The sequence below is a fragment of the Styela clava genome, chromosome 10 (genome assembly GCF_964204865.1).
Source record: "Styela clava chromosome 10, kaStyClav1.hap1.2, whole genome shotgun sequence".
In the NCBI taxonomy this organism is placed as follows: domain Eukaryota; kingdom Metazoa; phylum Chordata; class Ascidiacea; order Stolidobranchia; family Styelidae; genus Styela; species Styela clava.
In genome coordinates, this window is record NC_135259.1 from 14,663,066 (window position 1) to 14,676,324 (window position 13,259).

At 33.1% G+C, this 13,259-nt stretch overlaps 1 protein-coding gene and 1 long non-coding RNA gene across 3 annotated transcripts in view; one reads left to right on the forward strand and one right to left on the reverse strand.

Annotated features, from left to right (window-relative positions):
• LOC144428103 (uncharacterized) lies at positions 1 to 10,293 on the reverse strand. The gene is made up of 4 exons (XR_013478091.1): positions 9,296 to 10,293; positions 5,254 to 5,363; positions 2,203 to 2,360; positions 1 to 1,110 (listed from the first exon to the last, which is right to left on the reverse strand). It is a non-coding gene; the product is annotated as an uncharacterized LOC144428103 (long non-coding RNA).
• The window catches only part of LOC120333482 (uncharacterized), a 26,510-nt gene continuing 15,960 nt past the window's right edge, over positions 2,710 to 13,259 (forward strand). For both annotated transcript variants that reach the window (XM_078116802.1, XM_078116803.1), the window contains exons 1-10: positions 2,710 to 3,878; positions 4,324 to 4,376; positions 5,283 to 5,412; positions 5,690 to 5,778; positions 6,169 to 6,351; positions 6,926 to 7,057; positions 7,969 to 8,149; positions 8,892 to 9,085; positions 12,170 to 12,372; positions 13,027 to 13,204. In XM_078116802.1, coding sequence (XP_077972928.1) covers positions 3,070 to 3,878; positions 4,324 to 4,376; positions 5,283 to 5,412; positions 5,690 to 5,778; positions 6,169 to 6,351; positions 6,926 to 7,057; positions 7,969 to 8,149; positions 8,892 to 9,085; positions 12,170 to 12,372; positions 13,027 to 13,204 — 2,152 coding nt within the window. In that variant the 5' untranslated portion in view covers positions 2,710 to 3,069. The remainder of the gene's footprint in view (positions 3,879 to 4,323; positions 4,377 to 5,282; positions 5,413 to 5,689; positions 5,779 to 6,168; positions 6,352 to 6,925; positions 7,058 to 7,968; positions 8,150 to 8,891; positions 9,086 to 12,169; positions 12,373 to 13,026; positions 13,205 to 13,259) is intronic.

Below are 13,259 nucleotides of genomic sequence, written 5' to 3' on the forward strand. Positions count from 1 at the left end.
AGTACTACCATAACCGTAGGTACCGGTACTGACTTTCTTCCATCTTGAAAAGACAATTGATAAAAACAAATGAAACAGATTACTGAGCGAACTAATCCCATACCCGACATGGAATGATAACCGGACGAGAGGCCGTGGTTCGCCATATGGATAAGCCGTCTTATCGGCTTTCCTCTGCCCCGGGATGAATCTGTAAATCCTATCCTAACAAAACCTTAGTCAGTTAGTGCTGTAGATTACAGTGAATAAATACTGAAATAGTCTACGGTAACGAAATACAGAAATAGATTGTTTCTGGTTTTTTAGTCAATTCAGCAATTACGTACCGGTACTGTGTACGGTATGTGACAATGAATTCTTACGTATGTGGATTACATCAGTACCGGTACCTACATACATACAGACATAGATTAGTAGATAGCCTACTGTTTTCAAAATGACGTAGGAAGTACGGCTACGGAAGTAAGTTTAATTCGAAAACCAGATCTGTGTGAAAATTGTGGATCATATTCTGTGTACCAACCATCAGACTATCCAGTGCTGTAAACCTGTGCTCAATTTGACAAAATTGAATAGAATTTTGCAGTTTCTGTTAATTACAAGAATAAAAACAAGCAATACAGCATGAAAAGCAGAATGAATACAATCCAATTTTGACATTTGCTGCATTTGAGTCTTTTCTTCTTAAACATTGTTCTTATTGTGTGTAACAACTCAGCGAACTGTTTGCAGGTCTGAGTAATGGATTTTATGATTTCAGTGATTTATAAAATAAATAAATCAATTCTGAAATCATTGAGTATTAAAAAATTCTTATCCCTTGTTATAATCAAGCTATCTCACTTCCATGTAATTCCTCCTGGCTTGTTTTGGATGTGCCAATGAATTGCTTAAAATGAACTTTGACCTCAATTCAACCTCTGAACCTGGAAATGAGGAAATCAAAAGTGGCAGCATCTCACTTGTTCATTAGTATCAAAATGTTCGACCAAACTTTCTATATGATCAAGTACTTATACTTGAACCAAGATCATTTCTGTAACAGTCATTTCGTCGATGGAACTCCAGTCTTTGCTGCTATTGTTACTTTGTCAGTTGTTTATGTTTGATCTGCATAAAAACATTTGGATAGTATGATCGATTTCTATAGAGAATATGATTTGCGATTTAATTTTTCTCAAGCCCTAAAAATATAGACTAATTTTATTGATTGGAATGGTTGAAAAACGAAATAATAAATGGAAAAGTTGATGATGTACCTGTGACTCAAATGCCCTAAGTCTAACTCTGATCTCAAATTCTAACCACCCAAGCTGAGAAAAAAAACAGACTTCATTTTTTACAGGAGGCATATATCAACCGAGAGATATCTAACTGGCCATCTCAGTCTCGCTAGGCCTGAGATACTTATTCTTGACAAATAAAAGTCCATTTTTATCATTGTTCATGACACCAAGTAATCCTAATGTAGAATTAAAAATTAACTGGTGCCACTTTGCTATGCGATCTCAGCTGTTGTTGCTCACTTGCTCTCAGTTATTTTAGCATCAACCCAATCCTACCCCAATGATAGTAGGGTTAGGTACTGAATTCTACGAGAATGGTTTATGAGATTAAACGATCGAGATCAATTTAAGCAAATGAGGTCACATACGAAGTAGTTTTATTACACTGAGATCGCATACCAAAGTGGCATCGATTATCATAATATAAACAATATGATTTACATCAGGGGTCGGCAACCTTTTGTCGTTCGCGGGCCAAAATTAAAGGTTGCAAGTCATTGACGGGCCGCACATATTTTTGAAAAGTTAAAAATCGAATGGATGACCGAGGAATCACATTTTATCACACAAATCAGAAGTTGAAATTTAAGCAGCGCGCGAAGACTGACCATTTGAGTATTTTTGCGCCATTAAACCTTTTGCACTTAGCATCAACTTTTCTGCGTTTTGTTGCCTTTTGTCTAAATTATATTTAGATTATAGGCTCATTAAACAAGTTATTGTGAAATATATACTTGTTACGTTATAATATAATTTAGTCTACACGTAAATTCTTTTGCGTAAAGAAGATAATCGACAAAACAGCTATAATTTGTTACCATAATTCAGTGAAGCGTCCCGGGCCGGATTATATTGCTCCGCGGGCCGGATCCGGCCCGCGGGCCGTAGGCTGCCGACCCCTGATTTACATGCTTACTTTAATGCTTCTATTTTCACCACTGTTGAGAAATGTAAACCTTGTCATGTTAGATGCTAACTTTTCTGATTGCATCAGGTTCGCATCATTTGGATAAGATACAATATGAAAACTCAATAGTTGTTGTTTTGCAACTGATCTCCTATTTTGTTAATATGCTGCAAAAAAGGTCAATTTTAAGTGAATTTCACGTTTTTTTTAATATTTTTTCATCACATCTGTAAATAGTGCTGTGAATATGTTCCAGCCCCCAGGCACTAAAACATGGATTATCAATGGGTCATGCCTGACAGAAATTAAAATAAGGTATCAGACAAAAGAAAATTGCCATGACTCTCTTTACAACATGGAATATCTATGGTTCATGCATGGCAATGATTAAAATAAACTATTATACCGAAAAATATTAATATGACCCTCTGCATTATAAAATATCTCTCCAATGTTCAACAATTGTCTACTTTAGTTCAATTATACCACTCACAAACACTAAAAATTACAGAATTTTCACTCTTAGTTTTAATGGTGATTATTTTGACCAGACATGCTTCAATAATTTCAATTTTAGGGTAGTTTTTGAATTATAGTAAAGTTTAATATTAATTAAGACTTTTATTATTTGTTACTCTGCTGTTATTGTCAACCATTAATTAATTTTCTGATTCGTTGTCTTTAATAATTCTGATGGTTAGGTTAGGTTATCTCCAACTCCAACTTATTTTAACTTAAACTAGGATATATCTTTTACCCTATCAATCTGATACCAAATAGTCTCGATACACCATTTCAACTAAATTTTAAACCTCATTTTTTACACTAGCTATGACCATGTTGATAACTAAGTCCAATTATTGATTTACCACTGCTATGTCTATAAAGCAACATTACTGTGATGAAACCATTATCTACAATGACATTCTATATTGGAGAACTCCACTACCCTGCGTTGAAGGCAACGCCACGACGACAAATGAATCCCATACATGCATTATTAATAATGCAAAAGGCAGAGAAGGAGAAATTGAGGCTTCATCTGTATGTGGAAAGAAATGCGTTCAATGCAAAACGCTTAATTTAACTCCTACGGGACAACACAAATGTAATTTACAACATCCCATTGGTGATATAAAATGCCAGTGTAGTGGAACAAAAAAATGTTGCATTTTTAATTCTTGTTCAACGTCACTTGATCAAAATGTTTCTGAAAAGGAGAAGTCAGATCATACAAACAAAAAGAAACAAAACAACGTGAACTCGGCGGTTACGTTGGAAAATTTTGACACACAGAACAGCATTAGAAAAAATCAATGCCAGAGCGATAAAAAAGTAGAAGATATTACAAACTCTCGAACAGACTGTAGTGCTGTTGAAAGCGAAAGCAGTGTGAAAAAGCCAGAAGTGGATGAAGAACACTCTCTCAACGACAAGGAAAATCAATTTTCTGAAACTGGAATTAACTTATCATCAAAATCAGCGAACAATAATAATAATAATAACATTGTTGAAGCTTTGGATAAAAAATCAGATTCTCTTTCTGATGATAGCATTGATGATTTGGAGAATGACTTAAGTTTTCCTGGATCTGCGAGAAGTTTGAAGACGTTTGCTTTCACTTATACTCATTCTGATTTATTCAATTGTGCTGTCATAAAGAAGAGAAGATTGCTACCATTCGGGTATGATTATTTTTACTCTGATATTATGAGAAACTAAAAGTAATTTGTATCTGTCTGATTGAAAGAATATTTGGATGGTATTCCATTTTGTTTTAAAAATAAATGTTATAATCGTTTAATTAACTGATTACTGTGTATCAGTGAGTTATAAAAATGTTTGGATTAAATTTTTTATAGTTTCATGCTAATGGTAATGGAATAAAACCTATGTAAAAGTGGTATCTGCTATGTCTTTATTATGTTACATATTATTAAACAATTTTACTATAAAAAATTGTCTAATAATATTTTATTTAAAAAAAAATAGAATTCATGGATTGTTCATTTGATTATTTTGAAGTCTGTATTAACTTTTTATTTGGCTTCGATAGTTTTTAAAATTTTTATTTTAATTCATCATTTTCCAAAATTATGAAATGCCATGGCTATATCTGGTCTTTTTCAGAGTCATGGGGAACACTAACAGCCATGGTCAACACAAAAAATCATCTAAGAGAGGTAATATTGAATTTGTGACATTAGAAAAAAAGTTTTGTTCTACAATTATAATGATGAATTTGTACTTCAATAAGCTTACTCCGAGGATGTCAATAATGAATCGAATAATTCAATGTTCGAATTCGGTTAAATTTTATATTTATTACAGTAATATAGACTTATCCAATTTAAACAAGAGAGCTATGCTCAAATATATGGACACGTTATGCTGAAATTCACTGTGGTACGGCACGTTAACTTACCAGCAGGCTTGACCACGGAACCTGTTCGCTGTTTGATGATCACCTGTTCAATATGTGTTTGCGGAATCGCCACGTGGTGGCAAATTCTGATGACGTCATAGGTCAAAATAAAAACGAATCCCATAAAGCTCACAGGAATATTGGAAATTAATAAAAGTAATAGCCTTCTAGAAAAAAATTCCATCCTTGACTAAAGAAAATTTCAAAGCAATCGGTCCAGTAATCAAAGAAAAAAGCGACTTTTTAAAAACATGTCAGAACAAAAAGAACAACAGGAACAACAACAACATAATATTGAAACAGTCGTTATGTCCAAAATTAATTTAGAACGTTTTCATTTAAAATTTGTCTTTCTAATCATTAAATTTTCTGGTGGTCAAACTAAAGATTCATTCACCTAAGAATAACTTGATTTAAGTATTCTGCATTACTACATTCGATTTTATGATTTTATGCCAAGGTTTGTGCAAATTTCTCTATTTAGATTCACCAAGTTTAAAACATTTTCAATATTACATATTTAAAAATATTATTTTAGAATGTGTTCAGAATAGTGTATTATTCGGTTATGCTCATCTCTGCTCACAGCCTCACACTGCCCCCTTTTTTTTAAACTTCTGAGAAAAAATAGTCACCTGGTATAACTTCTAATTCATAATGAAAGGTTCACGACATCAATCAAGAAAAAGTGTTTCTAGTCTTCATCAACAAGCAGCACAGGAAGATGAGTCTGACATTTTGTCATCTGTTAACAAGAGGAAAAGACAACATGATAATAGGAGTGTCGGCTCAAGGTTATAAAACATTTTTCCTGTGTATAGAATAGATAAATTGTGAAATAAGAATAAATTAGATTCACTATTTGCTTTTATTAAGGCTTCTGACCAATTACTCTTCAAATGTTGTAGTGAAAAGAGGGGCAAGTTTATTGATAAGCTTGTGTTTTGGCATTGCTATAATTGGTCAAATATAGCTTCTGAACTTTCGGAGCTTTCAAATTTTACCAATCATGTTATCCATGTTTTTATATTTATTTTCATAAAAATAAATAATTTTTTCATTTTTCAATAGACTTTCTGGACAATATGACGATATCAGTGTTCTTTCCTCACAAGGTATTCTCAGTATTTCTAGTAAAGCTGAGGACGAAGAAGAATTAGGTGAGTCTGTTTGGAAATTACGGTATTTAAATAATATGGTCTGCCGCTGTTTATATTTTTCCATTTAGAAAAAGGGCATAATTTTTAGATATATAATTTCAATATTGTTATATTATATTATTGAAATTGCCTTTAGTCAGAATTGATACAAAATAAACTGTAGCCAATACTGGGCTAATGTGATGTTTTAATTTTTTCTGTGTAATGCAATATTTTGTTCTTACAAACATACCATGATTTGTGCATGCATACTTTTACCTTTATTAAAAAAAAAAAACGCAGATTACTTTCGATATCCCATATTTGTAAACCATATTTCAAAATGTATTTAGAATAGTAAATTATTGGATTTTGACCATTTTTGTAACTTCTCTTACATTCTACTACTAGGTCACCCTGAAAAGATGAAATCACCCAAATTAATGACGACACAACAATCAAAAACATCTAATGAGGAAACATGTGATACTTCAACCAGTAAATCAATACAGGATCTACTTCATTATCAACCTACATTAAAAACAGAGTTCGATTTTCGAAAACCTTTCGATGTTGAACCAAAGAAGTTAAAAGGCGAGATATTTATATTTGGATTGCAGGCCTTGCACCAAAGTTCACCACTTTTATTCTCTACAGACAGGCATGAATAAAATGACAAGACCTTTGAAACATTCGAAACATTTAGAAGTTTTGATTCTCGCTGTAGTATCCTTGTAATTACCATTATTAACCATCAAATTTTCTCCATTTCTCATATGATAAGTCGATATGAAGAAATACAATTTTTACAATATATTTGATATCATAATGGAAAGATAGCCTGCTCTATTTTTATATTGTACTCAAAATGCCCAAAACAACTCTTGTATAGTATGAAAACTCTAAATTTTTGAAACATAAGTTAGTTTAGAAGCAGTAATAATTTACAAGAGAAATCTACATCTTCTACAAAAGAAATAGTCCACAAATTAGGCGCAGGCTATGGATAAGGAGAATACACACCATATCATCATGCGATACTAGTTCGAGTTCTGGAAAGGCTTGTTAAATTTTATTAATTACCACTTATTTTTTCTGATAACTTGACTATTCAGGTGGTAAGGATTCTCTAGTTTCTAATTTTGATTTGTTCTTATTTTTTCATCAGATGTGACGCAGCCAAGAGACATTGAAATGGTCTCAGATTTAAAAACAAACGAAGATTCAACAATTCAAACATTACGGGGTGTTTGTTGCGCAATAACAAGCTTACAAGAAAAGTTGATATCGGGAACTAACGGTAAGACTAGATGTTACATGTAACTACTATCTATAACTCAAATCTTCACTGATTCCGAGCCAGATTTGCCAATTATGTTTGAACTTGAAGACTGTTAGAATACTCATGGGCGATTTGAAACGATATTTAATGAGCTTGCATGCAAATAATTTTAATTAATAAATTTGACTCATTATCCCAGATGAAACAATTGTATTCATCTTTAACTTAAATGGTAATCTGACTTGACTTGTCTTTAGTACACGGATGACCACTTTGGCTATGTAGGATTTTAAGTTTGTCATAATCTCGTTCTTGTCAAGGCTCTCTATAACACAGCTGCTACTTGAAATGACATCTCTCTGAATTAAAGAGATTCCCCAAGTTGGCATGGCTTCAATCTGCCGTAGGACTGGGCATTTTTGAATACCTGAAGCTTATGATTACAGTATCCAATCAAATTATATTTTTTAATCGAATCGAGGCTTGAATATATAATAAAGATAATATGTAATCGAATGTCCTTCGCACACATAGACATCTGAAAGCATGGAATCCATCACTCAGTCAGTTCACTGAGTTGTCACACAAAAAGTGAACATGCTTCATCAATAACTCTACTGTTTCGGAATTGCATTTAAAAAATATAGCTCTAATGAAGAAAAGTTGAGGGAATCACCTTGACATTTGGCGGATATCAAAAAAATAGGACGCCGCTGATTCGAAAATTTCGTCTTAGCAGATTTGAATAATTTCTTATTTGATTGGATTCAAAATGCCAGCCCTGCTCAGTATTATTACAGAGCTATACTGCTACTGTACAACAATGTAAACTGTTTTCAGTATTCTCAGTCAGTCACAGACTCGTATGTAACATTTTTTAATAAATCATTCTTAAACTCTCATGTCGTTAATATTTACAATTTTTTCAGATTCAATTAAATCTCCTGATCATCTAACAACGAGAAAATACACTGGCAAGCGACATCCATCTGTCAGTCCATCATATCCTATATTATCAACAAGAACTCCAATGTCTCCTGCACAATCGCCTTTTAATTCACCTGGCACAAGAAGCCCTGCAGAACCCAGCAGTCCGAAACAATTTTTTCAGTAAGTATTTTGGAATATTATTTTTTGTATTTATCTTAAGATTCTTGATTGTTTATCAAGGAGCGAACCCACCCTACATCTATGTGATCTGAATTTTGGCAGATGGCCAAGTAGTTTGAAGCAGGGATTCCCAAACTAGGAGCGTTGCCAACGATTATCCATTGTTTTCAGAAAATACAATTCAAATTTCATGTGTTATTGCGTTGTAACTTGTAACGATGGAGGTCTGTCAAAACTAAGATTCATGAATGGGGTCTGCACTCCGTGGTCCAAAAAGTTTGGGAAATTCTGGTTTAGAATGTTGGATTAACTATGTTTCGATCACAGATTAGTCATTTTGTAGGTACTCCCGTAGTATGTGTACCAGGTTAGGGTTGGGCCATAATTTCATTCCAATTTTCCTTATTTTAATTCTATTGGGGACTGTCTGTGTTAGCCAAGTGAATATATATCTCCTTTCCATAGGCTTCCGTCCCCTAACACAACTTGATGTAAAGTAGGTGAACAAAATTAGTTAACTCCATATTGGTACACACACTTCTGGAGCGCCATTTTGTATTCTAATTTTGCCTAAGTGAGGTGCTTAGGGTGTGATTAATTAGGCAATGCAGACCCAGGAAAATTTCTTTTTTTTTTGAGTAGTTTCCCTTTGTGTCTCAGTGGCTGTTTTTACAAAGTCTTTTTCAAGGTTATTAAGGCATGGGAAAGCACCTTGCAAAAACTAATTGTGTTTCTATAACAGTAATACTCGTCCTATCAACATTGAACAAGATGAAAATCTATTGCAAGAAACCTCAACCTTTAGCAAAGTGTTAACAAACCAAACAACTGTGAATGATAACTGTGATGATCAACTTTTATTTAACGAGTGCAATCAACCTAACTTAAATTCAACTTTACACGAACTGATGAACTCCTCGCCAGATGGTTTTTCAGGTGAAATTTCCAAGTATTTTCAGTCTTGTTGTAGGGATGTGAAAACTCTTTACGTTTTTTGCAAAAAACTGGAAATTTTAGTCATAACGATTTTAACATGGATCAGATGAAATTGGCTGTTATCTGTTTTGCGAGATTTAATTTAAAATGTATGTAAAATGTAAGTGTAAAATTATGACTAATATAATAAATATTTAAGAATATACTCACTTGGACAACAATTCCTTCGCTTTTCTGGAATTTGTGGAAATTTATAACTCCCATAAACTCTGCAAATTCCTTCTTACTATAGTGCTTTTCTAACAAAGCTTTCATAAATCTTCTCTCAATACTAAAAACTCTTAATATACTAAGCCCCTTTTGTCAATAAAGATTTCCTTCTTCTTTGCAAGTTAGTTATTGATTAACAATATTTATTTACATCCACCAACCAAGCTTGTACAAAGATATCGCATGTAAATATCATTGGCCCAATCACGTTCAAACTTGTGCATTGATTTACCATCTAACGCCCTTGTCCCGAAAGTCAAATAATCTTTTCCCATTTCCACTTTATATCTTTCACTTTTTGATTCTCTTCTGAAGTGTTTTGTCAGTTGCTTTAGATCTATTGATGCGCAGTGGCGCGAATTTAAAGTATCTTTACCTAGAATAGGTCAAGCAGAAAAGGGTTATGGTTGAATTATTACGCTACGTTAGATTTTAGTTGGATTATCATTGGCAAGGGATAAATTGAGTATGATTAGCAGTCTGAAATTCCTACCCAAAAAATCTCAGGTGGGCTAGTTATAAAATCACATACCAGAAGTATTGTTAATATTACCAGACTGTTGAAGCAGAAAATTTTTGAGGTATTCCAGTTTTGGATTTTTATTACATTAGTTTATTTTGATCTCTAAACTAGAAGCATAAGTAATCTGAGTTATGTTTTGTCTTCTTCAAGTCACTGTGACGCAATAATATGATAGATCATATTAGTGAGGTTTACCACAGACCTGGCTTTAAGTCCAACTAGTTTATCAACAAGGTACTAGGATGTTGAGTATTGAACTGCAGGTCTTTTCTATTTCCTCAACTTTTTACTGTATAAGTTTAAAGCTCGCATAATTTCAAAATTTGCAGCTTGTCTAAGTTCCTGTTCAGACCACTAGCAATCATTTCTTTGTTTACTTTCTACTATTCTCAATTTTATCATAGAGGCTTGATTTTTCAGTTTTTACTATCTTCATCCTTAAGGTACGATTATATCTTGTTTTGTCTGAAGAAGTTAAGACTATTATATAACAAAAGCTCACACATATACTTTCTATTTCTTGGAAAAAAGATTGTTATACTTGGCAGTCTAACAACCAAAGTATACTAGAATCCACTACTGATTATTCATATTTTCATGTCCATTCAATTATTGAAAATGACAGGTTGTGTGTCATTATTTGCGTCTAATTAATAATTTCAATCTCTTATTTGTGACCGGATAATCTTGATGATTCATAACCTTTGCTCATTAGCTGTCGTTATGCGAACTACAAGTCAAATACAGACATGAATATATATATTCATTCTGACAGATTAGCTTATACACATAGCCTGAAGACAAATATTATTAATAGACTGTAATGTAGTAGCAGAAATATGGCATCATATCTTTTGTTAGAATAGTGTGTTAATTTGAAAGCCTCGTCTAGAAAGTTGCTTAGCATTTTTGGACAAAGCAAAATAATTGTTATTTGAGGTATACAGGTATATTTGGAGAATATTTCATTTAGTCGGTGAAGTTTAGAATTTGATGTGAAGCTGATCGAGGAATGTATTCTTATAGTTTCAATGCTTTTTTTAAAAAAAATTTCTATAGAATGTGCCAATCCTTCCAAAGATTTAGAAGATTGAAAATCACATAAGATAATGGAGATATTGGGATGTTCATTGAATTCAGTTCGCATGTTATGATTTACTTTGCTAGTCTCGAACGATACCTGTATTTTTATAAATACTGTAGGTTCTATTCTTTGTTTCATGTTTCATTATTATGCTGCTAAATAGGAATATCTATACTGGAAGGATTCATAATTTGAAACGTCTATTTTTTTAATTTTTTTTGTTGTATGAAATTAAAATTATATATTGGTCTGTCTTGAAGCAAAATAACAAAAAAAAATTTAATTTCAAATCTTGATTTATTAATAACGTCAAAAAGTTTTTATTATATGCCTTTTCTGAAATGCGTTTTTGAATAAGAGTAGTAGTTTTTGAATTTCAATTCAACTCAATTTTGAGAAATTTCTTTTGTTACATTTTTGGATACATTAGGTCCAGGGGGGTTTTTGAGGGTCACAAGCACAACACGCTTTCCCTCCCATTTGAAATGTAAATAAAAGCATATTTCTGTATTGTAAGCAATTTTTCGTGGCTTGAAATGCTTTTCATACCTTCAAGATCCTTGAAAATGAAAACCCACATTTTACGGACCCGCTAGGTAACATGACAATTTGAAATTTCAGAACCCTCCCCATTGAAAATTCCCAGCTTTCACTCCTTGGGCCATTGTTGGAGTTTGAAATCAGATTCAGGTGTAAACTTTCTCTAACTCTAGAAGCATCTGGGCTATTGTTTGCATAGATACTTGAATAAGATAAAGGATAGTATGTTCCTATTTACCATATAAAAAGTACATAGTCCCTAGACCCTAGATCAGGGGTATGCTACAGGCTAAATTTTTTGTGTGGCCCGGCTAGATGCCTGAAGTGGGCCGGTTACAGACATTAAACATGGTTATTGCCACTGGGCCGGAGGCTCAAAACTCAATATGAAAAACTATGAATATACCAGTTTATTTACAAAAGCTATTCCATCAGCTAGGCTACGTTTATACAATTATAAGAAACACAATGTCACAGTCAGGATCATTATGAAGTTATTTTTATTGATATTTTCAACGAAAATTTTTTATCGGTGAAAACTATAGTCTTAATTTTAGCAGACGCAAAGGGGCCGGATGAAACACTTCTGTGGGCCAGATCCGACCCGCGGGCTGTGATCTGCCCACCCCTGCCTACTCGTAATAATATCTTATTGACTTATCTTAAGGTTCTCTTTTAAACTCATGGCTTCTTGCTAACTCTACTGATGAGGAATCGAGCACATTTGTTGAAAAATTTTGTGATTCTCTTGTGCGGGTTGGAATATTATCACCAGTGTTAAATAGACTTTCCTATTATAAGATGTCAACAAACGAAAAAGACAATTCGTCCAGTCAAGGGAATACTCTGTTCAATCGATTAAAATTTATGGTGGGTTAATATTTTTCTGTAATTTCTTGTTTTTTTATGTTATTTATATTGCATGTTTGTGACTAGAAATGCTCACTCAGACTCTGCGTAAGCGGCCCCTGGGTAAATTAAATTTGAAACCTCTGATTTAGGCACTTGTAAAAATGATTGAGAAATCGAAAGACATTAGCAATATTTGTTCTCATGTGAAAACATACTTTATTAGTTAAACACCGTCATTTGATTAGATGATCATTGATTCTTTGATAACTGCGTCTCAACTCTCAACTATAAATTGCTTGCTGTGTATGAAAGAGTATGAAGTCATAGAGCGAAGTCATTTTATGACCTATTTGATGATTTTTCAAATCATTGTTGGCTAACAGTCAAGATGACATATTTTTATTAGTTCCATGTATTGGGTGTGGTGACCTGACTTGTGGTTGGCCATTTACCACATCTATATTGCTCCGCAGCTTTGCCTTATCAATTTAGAGATTCTTAGTCTACCTGTCCCATTGATTTGCAAAGGGAAGAAAAAATTTGAAACTGAGAGATTATAGTGCTTTCAACCTATATCACTACTTATATTGTGCCTTGTTCAGAGAAGACATGATGCATAATTCTATATGGTAGCATGTTATAACCACATAAAACAAATTCTCTTTTTATCAGCCCACTCAAATTTATACCTGGGGAGCGTTGAGTCGATTGACATCCAACAACGCCAGTGCTGGTCCGAAGAAAACCCAGACATACAGAGATTTTGCAGTAAGACAAGTGGAAGTCAGTCCAACGACTGCTCCTGCTGTTGATAGCCAATTTAGAAAATCAAATGAAGCAAATTCTTCCGGTAATTATATTTTATGTTCATTATTAATAAAGGATGTTTTCAAGTGCCATATAAA